We start from the raw sequence: 18,913 nt of genomic DNA, 5'->3' as shown, positions 1-18,913 counted from the left end.
TTAGTTGATTTGGCCACATCATATATTGTTATTTTTATGTCAGGATTTGTTCCAAGAAAATCATGTTGCCGTTGACATAAGTGAAATCTGCCCTATTGTAAATTGTCAAATGCACCCCATACTGACTTCAGTAGGTTTCTTACTCTACTACACTTTTACTTTTCTTACTTTTTTATCAAATACAGTTGATCTCCTTTTTGCTCGGTTAACTGGGACAGTAAATTACTCGCGTAAAAAAACCGTGCAAAAAAAATTAAATTTTTATATAAAACTCACCATTGGGACCAATTTAAGAAAAAAAATCGTGCAAAAAATAGAACACGTGTAAAAAAGATCTAATTGTACATGAAAATCTATCTATTCGTATAGTGAGAATTTACACTGTTGTTGTTGTTATAGACTTGTCTGGTATTATACAGCTTCATTTATTTGTTTACGTATTGAAATTTGCAACCTTTTCACCGGCTTTTAAATGTAAAATTTGTGTTTTTTAGTTTAAAACTAATTAATAATTTATCAAATTCTATTAACAGCAATGGATTTGTGACGTATGGAATTTGGATTTTATTGCAAAAAAGTATAGATTTAAAATACAAAAGTCGTGTAAGAAACCGTGTAAAAATGGTAACTGAGAAGTGTACAAAACCACCGTGTAAAAAGGAGATCAACTGTTTTAAACTTCTAAAATGTTTAGGTAAGTTTTGCTAAAACAGCCAGACTTGCAAAAATCACAAATTTCGTATTACTTTATAGCGCGTAATAATACAAAAGTCAAACTATATGACGTTTCGCTATCTCATATGAGGTTCTGTCCACCCTTAAAACTTTTTTTAATTTAGAGTCGTTTTCACAGAAAAAAGACAAAGTCAAATGTACCCCGCATTATCCTACCATACAAAAATAAAGTACAATGTTTGATGAAGTAAAGGTACCAGAGTTACGTTTTAAAGAGTATGATACATACATATATGCTATGACGAGGGTTTTACGAAAATTTATTAAACAATCAATATTTTTGATTAGCATTTGAATATTACGACGGAAAAATTAAAAGCAATAACTTTTCAACTTCAAAATGCTGATACTATTTGAATACTAGCGAGTAGAATATCGGGTATCAGATATACTAACGCTGAATTACTCCGTCCGAAAGTCTGTACAACCGACAACTTCAGTATACATACATATGTTTATGAAACTTTGTGTACATTTTTGTCGACACTCTGCGGGTGTTAGTATTACGAAAATACATATCGTGATATAACATTGAGGTCGGAGATTTACATAAAAACGTAGTTCAACCATTTTGGAAAGTGGCGCGCTCAATAAAGTTCGTCAATAAAATATTTTTACAATCTCAAAATTTCTCTTTTTGAATTCAACCACTTTCAACAATGTAAATTTTTGAAGTGAAAACTTCTTATGGCGCGTTAGGCACTTTTGTGGGTGAGCATCTTCAGCCGTTTTCGCGACAGATGAGATTTTACACAGATATACACCAGATTGAATACTAATGAAATTAGTGCACTAACTCATGAGCCAAACAAATTAGTGTAAATGAGTACTAATACTAATATCAAAAATGACTAAGGCTCTTTTCCACGAAACCAAAAAAAACTCATAGTATTTCTACACTTATATGTGCCGTCAATTTATGACTCAAACGAGTGTATAGTAACAATTTGATTTTACTCACTTATTCATTGGTCACGATGAAAATAAACTTGAATGAGTTCGGTACACTGATCGGAACGAGTGGAATTGAGCTGAGCACGAAAGTTAAGATACCCAGTGAGAATTTTGTCACATTAAATTTTTCATTATTTCATTGAATATGCATTTTCGTGCATCTTTATTCATTTTCAATATATTAATATTAAAAGAAATATATTAGAACCTAAAAGTATTAACTTTATTGTCATTAAATAACTTAAAACATTAAATGTAATACACGATATCAACGAACAAAACACATCGTTAGTCAATTCCCACAGGCCACATTTGCCTAGCGGCGGCACAGACTTTGTCAGTTTTATTTTGATCATATTCGTATCACTTTATTTATTCAGCTATACTCTTGGTGTTTTTGGTGGTATGGATCATTTTGGTTTAGCTTGACTGAATTATTGTCTCATGAGACAATTGAGGACTTCAACGAAACGTATCAAGAGAAACTTACTCATTATTTATACTCTCGCTTTGTGTGCTGTGCGTAAATGTGTTTTAGAGGATATTAGTGTTTGATGAGTTTTGACTTATATGCACTAATACTATTTTTTATGTTACTCAACCAATGACTCAAAAAATGGAATAATTGCAGTTCTCTGATATACAGAGATTCTTATAATATATGAATACATATATTATAATATATGTATACTATACGCAGTCTTTGCATGGGAATTCGTTTGTGCCCTCGCGACAGATAAGATTGAGAGTTTTTTATATTTATTTTATAAATGAATATTAAATGGAAAATTTATTTATTTAAAGATTTCATTTGACATTTATTGATTTAATTTCTACAAAAAAAGGGTTATCTATTTTTTCATTTAATTGTCAAAGCTTACGACGACATGTACATGACCTATCAGTTGATGCTCTTGTTGAGAAAATGAATGTGCTAATATTATCAGAAACTCATGTGAGTAACGAAGAAACCATTGACATTCCAAATTTCAACTTTATAGCAAGTTTCAAAAGAGACAATCGTCCAGCAGGTGGGGTGGCTATTTATCATCGGTCCGATGATAGTATGGCCGCATTTTCTACAGATCATATGGAAGTGCATGCGAGATATACCAGTATGTTTAGCACTAATGTTTCGAATATTGGTGATATATGTATTTCCCAATGCCATTCTAATGGACAAACAATAATAATGGCTGCCGTTTATATTTCACCAAAACAGTCTTTACAAGCAATACGAGAGTTCTTGTATTCAAATTTATTAATTTAGTCTAAAGCTGCTTCCGCACTATTTATGAGGAAAATTAATAGAAGATTTGATCATTATCCTATGATTTTGAGTGGAGATTTCAACATAAACTTTGCAGATGTCAAAAATCAATCTTTAATTGAATTTTTATTACTATTGATGCAGTATTCACAAGATATATAAATAGATTTAAATCAAAATTGTTCATTTCATACATTAGTTACCATAGACCTATTGTTTCAGTTTTAGAATTTGATGAAAATCCTGATAATAATGATGAAAATGCTGATAATGATGATGTAAGAGTTGTTGAAATTATGGATGAGAATTGATAAATTTTGTATTTACTATTTACTAATATTTAATCATTTAAATAAAACCCCTTCCTTCGAATATAGTTTTTATATTATTATACTTCATGTCCATTCAAAAAGTGCCCATATTGCTTTGATAAACTTGATTTTTTATGTACAATTTCTCATGTCGCGAGCGCACCTAAAAATGCTCACTCAAAAAAGTGCCCAACGCGCCATAAGTTCAAGTTTTCACTTCTGCCTGCACTCCCGGTGTGCAACCCCACTCGTTTTTTTTTTCAAATTTCGGTTTATGAACATGACACACTGAAAATACTTATGCCCGGTTTCACAGTTCGTACTTAGGAACAGGAAAATAGTGTTTTACAGTTCATACTTAAGTTATGCTTAAGTACTGTAAATGGGAGACTTAAGCTGTGCTTAAGTAACAGCTGATTTTTGTTTTGAAATGCTTAGAATTTTGAATTATTTGTCAAAAGAATAAAATAAGAAATTATTTACTGAAAAAGAAAATATGGAATCGCTTGAATTACATAGTGGTTTTATGATTTCCAACGAGTTGTAATAGGTGCCCCGAATCGCATGCGGTCAATTTCGATGTCCTTTTATTGTTTACCTTCATTTTAAATATTCATTTTAATATTTGTTCAACCCAATTTTATTTCTATTTGTCAAACATAATTTTATACATGGCATTCGTAAAACATATGTTTTCCATTGTGCTACCATATTTAATAATACAATTTTATAGAAAATAAGCATCGACTGTGAAACGCAAAGGACTACTCAGTATACAACAATGCTTAGCCAAGATTTTATTTGGGCAGAACTTAAGCACGAACTGTGAAACCGGGCACTCATTTTTAAAATTCGAATAAAAGGATGACAACTCACTAAACTGTTCTCAAAATCTCAAAAAATTCAACGCGAATTTCTTTCTTTGTATTGAGCTTGTATTTTAAGAATATGACAAATATGTAAAAGTGTGAACAGTTTTGTCCCCTGACTTACATTTGTAAATTTTTTCAATTTTAATATTTAGTAAACGAATTTTTATATTATGAATACCCGTTCGGCTTTGACGCGACATCTATATATGGGCATTTCCGCCATGTCGAACGGGACAATCGTACACCTTTCAACTAAAATAAAATATGAACTAAAATGTTTTTTAATTTTGACAGTAGGATTTTTTAATAGCTCTTCATTAGCTCTACATTTAGTGTTAAGGTTGATTTTGGAACGGTTTTCATTTTCAAGATAATTGCAAAAAACCAAGGCATTCGCATGGGACAAAAAATGGAAGTCGTTTTTGGGGACAACGATTCAAACGGCGATTTCAGCGAATTGTGAGGCAATATTCAAATGTTTTTGATTGAAGAGCGTTGTGAATGGTTAAAGGCATCCATTGGTATGAATTTTACTCAAAAATAATTTATAATTTTTTTTAATTAAATGTTTACCACATTCGCACGGGACATTTTTTTCCATCATAATATTTATGTTCAATTTATTGTTATAATACGAAATTATTTAACAACAAGTCCAATGAAATGGGTTAAAAAATTAGTAAATGTATTTATTTATTTATTTTAACCAACATCTAACGAGAAAATAGTATTATGATTGTGAAATACAGTTTTTTCAGAAAATGCTGTCCTCGGGTATACAAATCTTTGGATTTCGTTATCTGCTAGACTTTCCTTTTGATAACTGCTGCCAGTCCATCGGCTCCTTGCAAAAAAATTATATTCTAATGAAGAGTTAATTATTTTATAAAATCAACCAGGCTTGATAATATAAATTTGATTTTAAACTGAGAGCTGTTACCTTAAAAAAATAAATATTTTAGAAAAACAACTAAAGGATTTCTTAATTTTAGTTAAGAGATTTATCAAGAAAATAATATGTCGTGCGTTTACTTGTCACTTTTAAAGGCAAACGATTTTCTTCTGACAACATTGTTAAAATAAGCACTCTTATTTTGATTTGTAAGCCTATAATTTTTAAATTCCACACCTACGATGTCGCACGGGACCAATTTTAAGTAGTTACCAAAACCACAAATCTTCTGATTTTTAAAAAAGGTTTAACTGTTTATGCCCAAAATTTTAAGAATTTTCTGCTTATATTTGCGATGCAGTGGGAACAAGTGTTGTTTTTTGATGTCGCACGGGACATTAAAATATAGGATAATAAGAGAGCAAAAAGTTACAGTTATTTGCAATCGCATACTTTCTTATGCATTATACTTTGCTCTTTGTACCCTCATAAAGGTTTTACGCAAAGCAAAAAATTATACATGATATGTTTCTTTAACAATTTTGACGAAAACACCAATGTAGTGGAAAAATCGAAATGAGAAAAGTAGCTCCTATGCGACTTGGCTTTCGTATATCTCGTAATTGGTTATGAATTAATTTAAAACTAATTTAATATAAATAAATTTAAATATTTTCCTATGAAAATATGCAAAAACTTTGTAATTCTAATAATGTTTAATATTTTGTCTGTGGTGGACCTTCTGGCGGAAATGCCCATATCTAGATTTACTTTATGTGGGACTATTCTAAAACAAAAATTGGTATTTTCTTAAAAGGTTCATTACTTGTAAATTATTTATTTCATTTTATTTGAATTCAATGTGGTGCAGTAGTAAATTAATTGAGGTACATAGCAGGTTATGACATTTGTTATAAATATCTTAAATACTTATCTTTTTATCGATCATTAATCATCATATTTTTAACCATATGCAAATTTAATTTAACATGTTGGAACCTTAATTTAATCTTATAATATAAGGAATTTGTTAAAATAACAGCTCATTGCTTCTTGTTGTTTGCCTTTATAGCTGTTATTACTAAAAAACATATTTTAATTAAACAATTTTGTTTTTTTCTTTTTTTCGTACTATATACATATATCCTTTGGATTGTAGGAGAAATACAAATATATTGATATGTTTTATTTACGTTAGAATATAAAGTTTTCGAAATACAAAGTTAAAGGATTAAAGTTTCAATAATTTATTGAATTCAAATAAAAAATTGGGATTAATAAAATATCATTCAAATAAATGGTTTTAGTAATCTGTGCCTCGCGATGTAGTAATATGACCAGGTTACGCTATATTGTTTTTTAAAGATAAGATTTTGCTGTAAAAACCCATTTTTTTATTGCTTAATTAAGTATTGTTAGATAAAGCTGGACAGAAAAGTTAAAATACCTATTATTTTACAATTTTTCTTCGATCAAAGTGAAAATGAAAGTCAAACGACTGAAAATGTGAATAATGTTTATAGTCCTGATACCAATTTTAATTTCGTCAATAGCGTTGCGGTGATTTTGATGTTAAAGATTATCCATGGTCTGGAACACCAATACTCGAAAATATCCATAAAATAACGGAAAGCGTCGAGTCCGACTATAAGCTGATCGGCTACAGTTAAATTATGAAATTAAATTGTACCATATGAAAGAAGCAATCGCATAACAGCGAACAGTTTTAGCCGATATTTAGGAGATGAATTGTGTTCTCTCAGGACAACGTCAGACTGCACACATCGACAGCCAGACTCGCCAGAAGTTCTGAGAGCTTGGTTGAGAGATTTTATCGCTGTATATTAAAAGGTTTGAAAAGGTTTCCCATTTAAAATATTATTGAAGAAATCATCAAGAATTTTCTATGAGAAGACATATAGACTTTACAGCAATAACAACAGGTTATCAGAAAGTATTGTTAAAGGTAAAGCCGATCAAATGATTATAAAATATTCATGAATTGGAAAAGTTAGTTAACAGTTTTTTTATATGTACATGGAAGCAAAAAAACACAGTTCATAAATTTCATTTATTTTAAATGAAAGCTTAATTAAAAAGTAAAAGCTTTAGTCACACAACCAATAGAAACCGGCAAAGTGTGCTGCCTAACCTTTTAATGTCATATTTCTATGCTTTTTTATTTATATTACTGTTTTTTTTTTTTGTTTTCAAGTGTCAATTACATTAAGAATCCATGTTATATGTTGATATGAATGATAAATATTTTCAATAAAATGTATTTTATTGCAGATATTTATCTACAATATAAGAAAATGTTTATTTAATTCCTTTAAAAATAAGTACAATAATTGTACAATGAGTAACTTACATTTTGACGAGCTGACCAAGAATTGCATAAAAGGGAAGCGTCTTCTAAAATACGGGTCTGAAAATATGTACAAGCAATATTGATATTTTAATCTCATAGTTATATCAAAAATTATAGTGATATGGGAAAATAATGGGAGAATGCTGCAAAGTTTTTATTTTTTGTATTATTTGTTTATTTATTCTCTACATTCTCTACGGTTTTTGACTGAACACCAACTCGTTGAATGAAACATTGTCGGCTGATGTTGTGACTATAAGAATGTATATGACTAATGTAGATAATTTCAGAATCTTAGAGTCCACAGTTCTCGCGAGCCATCATTTCATCAATCAATCTCGTCAGTTTGTAGCTTCTTAGTGAATGTTCAATTTCAAAGGATGCCAAAACGACATTTGACAATTAAATTGTTAATAAATGAAATGGTTCAGCCCAATCCAAAAATCAGCCTATTGCCGATATAGGATGACTTATTTCTCAAAAAGCAATCTTAAATCCCACGTATTCTTAAATTAAAGTGTACGTATTATTAAATAAAGTACTCAAGTACGCGGTATTTTTAATTCCGTGTTAATATAAAGTATTTGTATTTCATCTGATTTCTTTGTGAAGTTTGGTACACATTTTCCTCTGCATTATGGGAGAGTTTTCATTGATGATGGGCGAAATCGGAAATTGCCCTACCCACAAAATGCCGTTAACCGAAAATCTATAACCTGTTATAACTAAGCCACAAATCATTTTCACCATTGGAAATCTACTTTCACCCTGAGTAACATAAGCAATATTTATTGCTAGAATCACAACTTTCTGGAAATCATTCATAGGTGAGGTTATTGCAGTCATATCGGTATTCAAAAAAACAGTCCCCATATGAGATATGTTCGCTTTAGCACCATCACTTGCCCTAATCTCGACGTTCGATTGATAACAATGGGATGCTTTTCTCGAAATTTCTCTATCATCAGCAATGGAAAACTCTTTACTCTGTTACTGCCTTTATTATTTCAGCCTTATGTATTGCCCAAGAAGATGTATATAACTTTCCGACGTCTGACGTTTATTTTTGATATCGCGATTATTGAAAGCTATAACTTTTCTTTCTTCTCTTCGAAAATTTGGAGTCAATACTTGTTCAAACTCCGAAGATAAATAAAAGACAAATTGCATATGCTAACCTGATGACTAAACATAATGCACACTTTTCGGTTAAAAATAAAATGAAATAGCAAAACCACATAACGGGACACTTTTATCGCAGAGGCTATTCATACAAAGATACAAAAATAGCAAAGTAACTTTAAGTTCACAACAAATATATACACTGCTGCCATCAGATTAGCGCGAACCCTTTCCTTCAGTTTTGACTGCTCTTAACTATTTTTCTGTTGTACGAGAGTGAGTTATTGTTGTTGTTGCTTTTAAGTCGATGGGAAATACCGTTATATATATTTTTATTGGCTTATTTTCTTTTCGATGAAAAGATGTACACTCAGAGAAGTTTCCAATTATCACGACTCCTCCGTTAAAATTAAAGAAATAATATTGGTAAAGCGATCAAATCAACTACTGAAAGGGCAGATAATGAAGCTGTAAACTTTTAAAAAGGCAGAAACTAAAGAAAAATCCACCTCTTAATATTGGGATAACACGTTTAACCTTCTAAAGAGTGGTATTATCTCATATTTTCGGATGAGTATACAGTTATACATATAAATTATAGAATATGATTTGCACCATTTCGGTCAAAGGTGTAACGGTGTAGGGAGCCACATCGTATTATGGTTCCTACGAATTGCAGTTTTTAACGCCAAATAGGCCAAATGCAAATAAATACATATAGTCACATTCTAAACAGTTTATTTCTTTTTTTTTTTTAAATAGTTGTGGCAATTTGGACTGACATTTACAGCACGACAATGCTGAAATTCAGATTTTCCGGCCTGCATAAAAATGGATACTAAATATTATAGACAACGTCTGGATATAGTTGGTTAGAAAGGTGTATGAGAGTAGTAACTAAAGTCAAAACGGAAGTAATCGACGACTTAATACTCGTTTGGTCAACCATTACACTATCTTTTATTAAAAAAAATATATAGGCGAACCCTAATCCCCAATAAAATTTATGAAGTTCACTAATTTATGTTAAAAACACCATAATTATAAGTTAAAAATTTTAAGTTTCAATTTTCATATGAAATAAACGGAAAAAATTAAGCTAGCGTAGGGTTAACGTCACCCATTTTTGGTTGGAATTTTGTGTTCAGTTTTGGTTTTATTTATTAAAATATTGTAATGAATCGTATTGTGTCCTTTCCCAGCTTATTTTCAGGCAAATTGCTTAAAGTATATTGGAAAGTTATACCACTAACCAAAATACTATGGATAATATTTGGTATCAACCAAGCATGCTTGGGAAGGGGCGCTATCCTGATGACGCGCAGTGTAAGTCTCATGAAGGTAAGCTAACCTGGGCAAACTAAAATTTTTGAGGAAAAAAAATTAGCGAATAAGCTAATATAATTAGGCCTTCCATAAGGTCTGTTATAAGTTCAGGCCGTTACAAAAATGAAACTATTTTATTTAATAATGCTTATACATATTAAGTTAGTTATGTACAAAATGGTAGTGACAATATTTGAACCGAATGTTTCTGTGGGATATCCGACAGGACATTTATCCAAACTTTAACAACAAACTGTATTCCAATGGATTCAAACCTGGCCTTCCAGATGGTCTATTATCTGAGGCTATAAACCCAAGAATATTGCTGTGTAGCCATTGTAGGGTGATTTTGGCCTTGTGTCCTGGAGAAGTATCTTATTAGAAGATCCAATGCCCTGCATCGGACAGAGTATTATTTAACAACTTCACAAGGTCTTCTAAAACATTATCTTGGTATACTTTTTCTCCATTTATAACCCTTTTATCACAAAACAGTACCGCTCTTAAAAAAGGCTCCCTACCAAACAAATTCAACAACTGGATGATGACCAAGTTGCAACCTTGAAGTAATATTTTTGTGTCGTTGGAAGTTTTTGTGTGCCATTTGCATCTGTTAAGCCTAATTTGCTTCAAGCGGATTGTTAGAAGGTGATCAGTTGACCTACGGCTTTCATATGGAGATCACCTCGAATAAGTCTTGACATTGATCGATTCTCGAGCGCGAATTTGGAGATTCTGAAATTTTGTTCAGCAAGCTGCTGCGATCGCTCGATAATCGATTCTCGCGCATGTGCTTGAGAAGTCCTTAAAGCGAGCGCTCGTTAAATGGCTCTCTAGCGCCATTGTGATGCGTATTCTCTTCGACTTGCAAGACGATTTTCAGTTTCTGATGAAGATTCTCCATCATGGCATATTTTTGATTCCCCCCCTGGGTATTTCCAGAAAGTTGAGATCTATGTAAATCATTTGAGCTTTTTAAAATGAAAACAAATTTAACTGTCTTGGTACAAAGTACTAAATTATTTGCTTAATAGCTATAATGATGTAATTGAAAAATTATAAGAACTATTCGATTCACTAAGTTATTAGAATAGTTAAACGCTACAATATATTATTTACTGAAAAAAATTAAAATATTATGGATTTAATTCTGAAAAGTCTGATGTTCGTTTTGATCATTTTTCATTTTCCCAAATTATTCAGAGTGGCAGTTCATATTTTAAAGATAATTGTTGACATGTAGATATTTTTTATTGAAATTAGTACCCTCAAATAGATCAATGAATATTCTGAAATCTGTAATCATATAAAATGATAAAATATTTTTGTACAGTAGTTTTCCGAAATAATGAATAGTCGTTTTAAAGAAAACAGCTTATAACGAACAAGCAAATTTGTTACAATGAGTACCTTAAATAACGAACATTGGGGATTTTTAAGTGCTCAGTTTAACGAACAACATGAAGAAGACATATGAAGAAAGAGAAAAAAATCATATAACATCGAACCAAAAGAAAAAATAAAATTTGAAAAAATTAAAATGAAACTAAAAAAATGTTGAATTTTATAAAAAAAAACTTAAAATTATTGATGAGCACGAAATAGAAGTATAATTGTCAGAAGTGGTCCATTTTGAAAGAATTTATTGGATTTAAATTGTTTTCATATGGTTTTTTATTTTTTAACAAATAATTAATAAAACAATTTATTAAACTGCAATTTACGGATATTTAACTCATTTTTATTGATAAAAATGCCTCTAAGTGAGTACTCGAATTAACGAAAAATTCGATATAGCGAACAGGCCTGACAATTATTTAACAATCTATTAAATTCAGATCTAGACTTAATGACGGACAATGAAGTTAGAGAATATTACGTGACTCAAAAAAAGGCTTTAGTATACCCTGCGACGTGGATAAGCACGTTATCCTGCTGGAACACCCAGTTGTCGCTTTGATATTTCTCAGCAAACGTTCTCACTATCCAGCAATTTCATATTTAGCTTTCATACGACTCGGGACAAAGCAAATGGGAGACTTCTCTTTGGCGCTAAGAGCAGCCCACACCCTTAGAGATCCACCGCCATGTTTGCGCTTATAGTAAGTATGGCGAGGGTGCCGTAGATCCCTCCAATACTTATGATCCATCTGAATTTAATGTTTCCTCATCAATAAAAATTTAACCTCTTAGAATTTGTATTTTTCGAGAAAGGATGCATGCGTTTTTGTGGAGATTATAAACGCGGGTTTAGACACTTTGGATTCATATGTAAGATTTAAGTATTTTTTCAAAATTTGGAGCAACTCCTCATGTCCTGAGTTGCCAACTTGCGAATATGCCATTTGGTACGTTCATTTATCGAAGACTTTAGTCCAGTACGCTTATGTTTTTTGTATTCCTCGGGGTTCCTAAAAAATTTCGTATGGTTTTTCGATTCCACATTACTTCAGCAGTATTTACATAATTTTTTAAAACATCTTTGTTCATAATCTCAATCTTGTTCTGTTCTTCAGACGAAATTCGGTTCCAAGTCACATTTTTAACTAAGATGAAAGTTAGTTGTTTTTTTATATACATGGAATTATTTTTCAATTATTACTTACACCCTCGTTAGTTATTTTTTTAATTTGAATAGTCGAGATGTTGACACCGCGACAGTCATAAAACAAAAAAAATATTTTGCATATACATATGTATGTATACCTACAGTGGTGGCCATATCAAATGCAACTAAAACACGATTTTAGAAAAAGTATGTATATCTTACCATTAAACTTGGGAGACTGTTGATTGGTAACGAAATTATTTTAATTTAGTATTTTTACTATTATTTAGCGCTTATAAACCAAAAGACTTGCATTCTTAAAAAAAAATACGAATACCATTTTGATTTCACCTCTTAAATTACGTGGACAAAACAAATGCAACTTTTTGGAAGCAATAGTAAAAAATAAGTTTTACTAATATTTTTTTACAAATCCATTGTTTTTTATCACTTCACGACATCTTCTTGGCATTTAGGCAATTAAGTTCTCAAAGATTTTCATCAGAATCGATTTTCAGGCTCTTTCAAGTCTCTTAAAAGTTATCGGTATTTTCAATGTTAGTCCTATCTATGCGCCTTTTAATCAGCTTTTACAAGTTCTCAAAAGGTTTCAGATCTAGGGCTATTCCAAAACATTGATAATATTTGCTTAAACACAAGATTTGGCATATTTGAACGTGTCCTTTGGGTCGTTTTCCGGGTCGAACACCCAACACAATGGCATTTCCTATTCAAAATAAGGTAAAATTAAACTTTTTTAAATCCATTTGTACTCGGACTGACTCATAATTTCATAAATTGTATATAATAGCCCAACTCCGTTAGCAGAAAAGCAGTCCCACACCATTACATGGCCTCCACCATGCTTAATTGTCGGGATCATATCTCTTATGGAAAGGACATCGCACATAAAACATGCCATCACTGCCTATTAAGTTGAATTTTTACTCATCGCGGAATAGAATCGTTTTCCATTTACTGATTAGCCAATTTAGATGCTCTTTAACGAATTTTAAACACTTGGCTTTTATCTTTAACAAATCCATCGGTTTTTATACGGGACGATAACCTCATAGTGAAGCTTTTAGGGTCATGTATTGGTGTCGGGCTACTTTTCTGCTAACGGAGTTAGACTATTATATAGAAATTATTGAATTATGCATCAGTACGACTACAAATGCATTTTACAAAGTGTAATTTTGGCCTATTCTGAGTGGGAAATGCCATGAAGTTGGGTCTTCGAACCGGAAAACGACCCAAAGGACACGTTTAAATATGCCAAATCTTGTATTTAAGCAAATATTATCAATGTTTTGGAATAGCCCTAGATCTAAAACCTTTCGAGAACTTGTAAAAGCTGATTAAAAGGCGCATAGATAGGACTAACATTGAAAATACCGATAACTTTTAAGAGACTTGAAAGAGCCTGAAAATCGATTCTGATGAAAATCTTTGAGAACTTAATTGCCTAAATGCCAAGAAGATGTCGTGAAGTGATAAAAAAACAATGGATTTGTAAAAAAATATTAGTAAAACTTATTTTTTACTATTGCTTCCAAAAAGTTGCATATGTTTTGTCCACGTAATTTAAGAGGTGAAATCAAAATGGTATTCGTATTTTTTTTTAAGAATGCAAATCTTTTGGTTTATAAGCGCTAAATAATAGTAATAATACCAAATTAAAATAATTTCATTACCAATCAACAGTCTCCCAAGTTTAATGGTAAGATATACATACTTTTTCTAAAATCGTATTTAAGTTGCATATGATATGGCCACCACTGTATTTTCTATGAAGTGACCCGATCTGCATAGTGGACTAATACTAACTGTACTATGAGCATGGTATTGTCGATTTTTTGCCATGAAGTTGGGTCTTCGAACCGGAAAACGACCCAAAGGACACGTTTAAATATGCCAAATCTTGTATTTAAGCAAATATTATCAATGTTTTGGAATAGCCCTAGATCTAAAACCTTTCGAGAACTTGTAAAAGCTGATTAAAAGGCGCATAGATAGGACTAACATTGAAAATACCGATAACTTTTAAGAGACTTGAAAGAGCCTGAAAATCGATTCTGATGAAAATCTTTGAGAACTTAATTGCCTAAATGCCAAGAAGATGTCGTGAAGTGATAAAAAAACAATGGATTTGTAAAAAAATATTAGTAAAACTTATTTTTTACTATTGCTTCCAAAAAGTTGCATATGTTTTGTCCACGTAATTTAAGAGGTGAAATCAAAATGGTATTCGTATTTTTTTTTAAGAATGCAAATCTTTTGGTTTATAAGCGCTAAATAATAGTAATAATACCAAATTAAAATAATTTCATTACCAATCAACAGTCTCCCAAGTTTAATGGTAAGATATACATACTTTTTCTAAAATCGTATTTAAGTTGCATATGATATGGCCACCACTGTATTTTCTATGAAGTGACCCGATCTGCATAGTGGACTAATACTAACTGTACTATGAGCATGGTATTGTCGATTTTTTGTGCGGAAAATAGAAATAAAGCATTAATAAATATAACTGCATACTCAGAATTAAGCTATTGTTTTTTTTTTTTTGAGATTTATATCAATTTTTCTGAATTACAAATTTTACAAATTTAAACATGCGATATCTTTCTAATGGAATATCCAAATTGAATAATTCAAAAAGTTTGTAATGGTATTGACGCACACTTAAACATGAAGTCATTTATTGTGATAAGGATTTTTTCCAAAGTATAAATAATAAAGCTTTTATAGCGGTGACATTTATGTATATCTTTCCTCAATATTAGCATAGATATCTAAACATAAAATCGTATGTTATTGCAATATCCACTATATTCACGGTATATTAATTCAAACAAATGCTGTCATCGATTGGCTAAGTGTTATAGAGAAGCCAATAGAAGGCATATTCTCTTAATTCAAACAGACAGACAGCATTTATGGTGCAAGCATGCGCTAAAATGTCCTCTTAATCCTGCGCAATAGTCTATATATGTAATACAAAATTTGGGAGCACTCAGCAAGCGACGATAGAATTTTTAATGAGGTATCCGTGTACTCTCCTGCACGAATCAACTAGATAACTTTGTTGTTGCTCTCACATGTACACGTTTTACAGGTGAGCAGCGCCCAAAGATAGCGAGCAGAGAAGTGACCAATCGATGACAGCTCAATTATATATATGTATATGTAGTTTCCCCACAGTTTTTTGCATGCACACTTTTCTTTTTTATTACTTACAGAAGGATTCGGCATGCATCTCCTCATCTGATCCGGACCCCGATAGGTCGGGCTGTATCGACCAGGAAAGCAGGTAGGAGCAGACATTTTCATTTTATCCGTCGTTGAATACATCGACATTGTCACACAACTCCCTACAAAATCCTCCTCGAGCTTAAACGCCCGAGAGGCGTCAAAAGTCGTCGGCGAATAAATTTTGAAGCACTGTTTTTGAATCTATATATATCCCGCATATAAATATGCAGGACTACGTATTAGCAAATGGCAATTTGAAGAACTTATTATAATTTTCTTCTTTAACTTTTTAAATACACTTTTCCTTAATATCAAATATTAAACATTTATGTAATTCAACATTCGATTTACTTTGTCACACCGTTGACATGTAAACAATGGCACTTTTCACACGTACGTATGTATGTATTCACACATATTAGCACCGATCCAAAACTAACTATGAATTACAAATTAATGAATTATGAAACGACTAATATAAAAACACGCACATAATTATATCTAAAGTACTTTATTCACAAGAATTCACCATTGTTTAAACTAAACGGACCCGAACAGATTTCACAACTAGACAACCGTATGATAAAGAATTCTATGATGAGTTTCACTAACTCCAGTTTATTTGGGAAGGACAAATTTTCATTATTCATGTGGGGCGTGTCATTTTTCCGACCCACCCTTCAGTGCGGCTGAATTTAGATTTGAAATGCTTCCTTATGAATGCCTGTCATTGGCCAATTGAGGCGACAGTAATTTTATATAATAAGTATCTACCATGCAATATCCTTAACGCTTTTTATGCACAACATGCTATCTATGTGTATACTCGCACACTTATACACACATGAATGTATGTAAATACACACATATGCATGTACTACATGCATATATTGAAGCTGTGTATTTAGTTTGGATGCTCTCATGCTAAATGAGAGAGTTCAGCGCATGCGCCTAACGAGGTTTTGATTTGGGACAAGGCTATTTCAGATAGAAGACAGAGCGACCCAAAGGATAAGCTTTTATATAGCGTCAACTCGCATATTCAAAGGAAAGAATTTTTAAAATAAAACACATGAGAACAAGTGCTTAAAAATATTTTGATTTCGTCACAATCACCTCAATCTACTTATTATAATTAAGCTAAATATTAGTTAATTTTATGTTAAGTTAATTTATTGTAGTATTAGAATATACAGACATGTATGTATGTATATAAAAGTCTTGTAAAACGTTAGTTTTATTTCTTCCTACGTATTTCTCATATAAATCGGAATTTTAAGGAAATGGTAAATTGTGTTTAAATGTTTCGAATATATGAAATATATATATATTTATATTGCATTTATAATTGTACGATTGGATAGAGAACTGATTGAGATATTATCTTAATAAGAGGGCCATGCCATGAGATGGGCTCAAAAAATCGATTATACATATATATGTATGTGTATATATATATCTGATGATCCCCCTAAGAGCATCTTCAACAACTTGTGTAATCATCAGTCATTTAGAAGTTTCGAATCTTAACCATCGTTATATTATGATGAGATCGTTAACATCTTTGTTTATACTACGTTCTGACCGACATTGAAAACATCTTGAAAACACAATTTGTGGATTGTGGAACCAAAGTTGTTCTGACCGACATTTTGTGTTTTCGATGAGTTTTCATTGACAGTTCACAAATTTATTTGTTTGTTTACATTTTGAGCAACGAGAATGGTAAGTTTTAGAATCTTTAATATTTGCTTATCGTGTTACGAAAATAAAATTTTAATAATGAAGGTATTGGTTTTGAAAACCCAGATAAATATCTTGCGCAACGATGATGCTTTAAAATAATTGTTAGCCCACCGTCAACAAACTGATTGGACCTTATCAGTGTGGCTTTAGACCTGGAAAATCAAAAACTTGACAGATATTTACCAGGCGCCAAATCTTGGATAAGACCTCTCTCTTTGTCGATTTTAAAGCTGCTTTCGACAGCACAAAAAAGAGCTTCCTCTATACCCCGATGTCTGAATTTGGTATCCCTGCGAAACTAATACGGCTGTGTAAGTTGACGTTGAGCAATACAAAAAAGCTCCGTCAGGATCGGTAAGAACCTCTCCGAGCCGTTTGATACCAAACGAGGTTTTAGACAGGATGACTCACTATCATGTATGTGTAAGGCGGCTACTTCATTAATCTGATGCTGGATAAACTAATTCGAGCTGCAGAGCTAAACAGAGAAGGTACAATCTTTTATATGAGTGTACAGCTACTGGCGAACGCAGATGATATTGATATCATTGGAAACAACACCCGCGCTGTTAGTTCTGCTTTTTCCAGACTGGATTAGGAAGCGAAGCGTATGGGTCAGGAGGTGAATGAGGACAAGACGAAATATCTCCTGTCATCAAACAAGCATTCGCGACTTGTCTCCCACGTCACTGTTGACAGTCATAACTTTGAAGTTGTTGATAATTTCGTCTATCTGGGAACCAGCATTAACAGCAATAACAATGTCAGCATGGAAATCCAACGCAGAATCACTCTTGCCAACAGGTGCTACTTTGGACTGAGTAGGCAATTGAAAAGTAAAGTCCTCTCTGGACGAACAAAAAACAAACTCTACAAGTCCCTCATCATTCCCGTCCTACTTTATGGTGCAGAAGCGTGGACGATGTCAACATCAGATGAGACGACACTGGGAGTTTTCGAGAGAAAGGTTTTGCGGAAGATTTATGGTCCCTTAAATATTGGCAACGGCGAATACCACAGACGATGGAATGATCAGCCGTACGATTTATACGACGACATTGACATAGTTCAGCGAATAAAAAGAAGGCGGCTACGCTGGCTAGGTCATGTTGTTCGAATGGACGAAAATGCTCCAGTTCTGAAAGTGTTCGATACAGTACCCGCTGGTGGAAGACGAGGAAGAGGGAGGTCTTCCTCCGTTGCAAGGACCAAGTGGAGAAGGACCTGGCTTCACTTAGCATTACCAATTGGCGCCAAACTGCCAAAAGAAGAAATGAATGGCGCGCTGTTGTGGACTCTGCTATAACCGCGTAAGCTGTGTCTACGCCAGTCAAGAAGAAGATGTATCTTACTATAAAAGTTTTCTTTCACTAAGCTATCGGTGGTGTAGCTAACATATGGTGACAGTATGGTGTTCATTTTCTAGTATATGATATTTTTCTATAAACAACACTCTATTTAATCAAATTTGATTACTTATCTATATCTTTCCGACGGATTATGTA

At 32.2% G+C, this 18,913-nt stretch overlaps 1 protein-coding gene across 8 annotated transcripts in view; it reads right to left on the bottom strand.

Moving 5' to 3' along the window:
• LOC105215026 (inhibitory POU protein) overlaps positions 1-16,235 on the bottom strand; it is a 75,311-nt gene extending 59,076 nt beyond the window's left edge. For 2 of the 8 annotated variants that reach the window (XM_029042130.2, XM_029042128.2), the window contains exons 1-2: positions 15,648-16,235; positions 7,406-7,462 (exon numbers count right to left, since the gene is read on the bottom strand). In XM_029042130.2, the coding sequence (XP_028897963.1) occupies positions 7,406-7,462; positions 15,648-15,767 (177 nt within the window). In that variant the 5' untranslated portion in view covers positions 15,768-16,235. The remainder of the gene's footprint in view (positions 1-7,405; positions 7,463-15,647) is intronic. The other 6 variants (XM_029042133.2, XM_029042129.2, XM_029042132.2 and 3 more) reach the window with 5 other exon arrangements.
• Positions 16,236-18,913: the final 2,678 nt, after the last annotated feature.

This window comes from Zeugodacus cucurbitae, chromosome 5 (genome assembly GCF_028554725.1).
Source record: "Zeugodacus cucurbitae isolate PBARC_wt_2022May chromosome 5, idZeuCucr1.2, whole genome shotgun sequence".
NCBI classification, from domain to species: Eukaryota; Metazoa; Arthropoda; class Insecta; order Diptera; family Tephritidae; genus Zeugodacus; species Zeugodacus cucurbitae.
The sequence above is the reverse complement of the archived record's forward strand: the minus strand, read 5'-3'. Positions and strand labels throughout refer to the sequence as shown.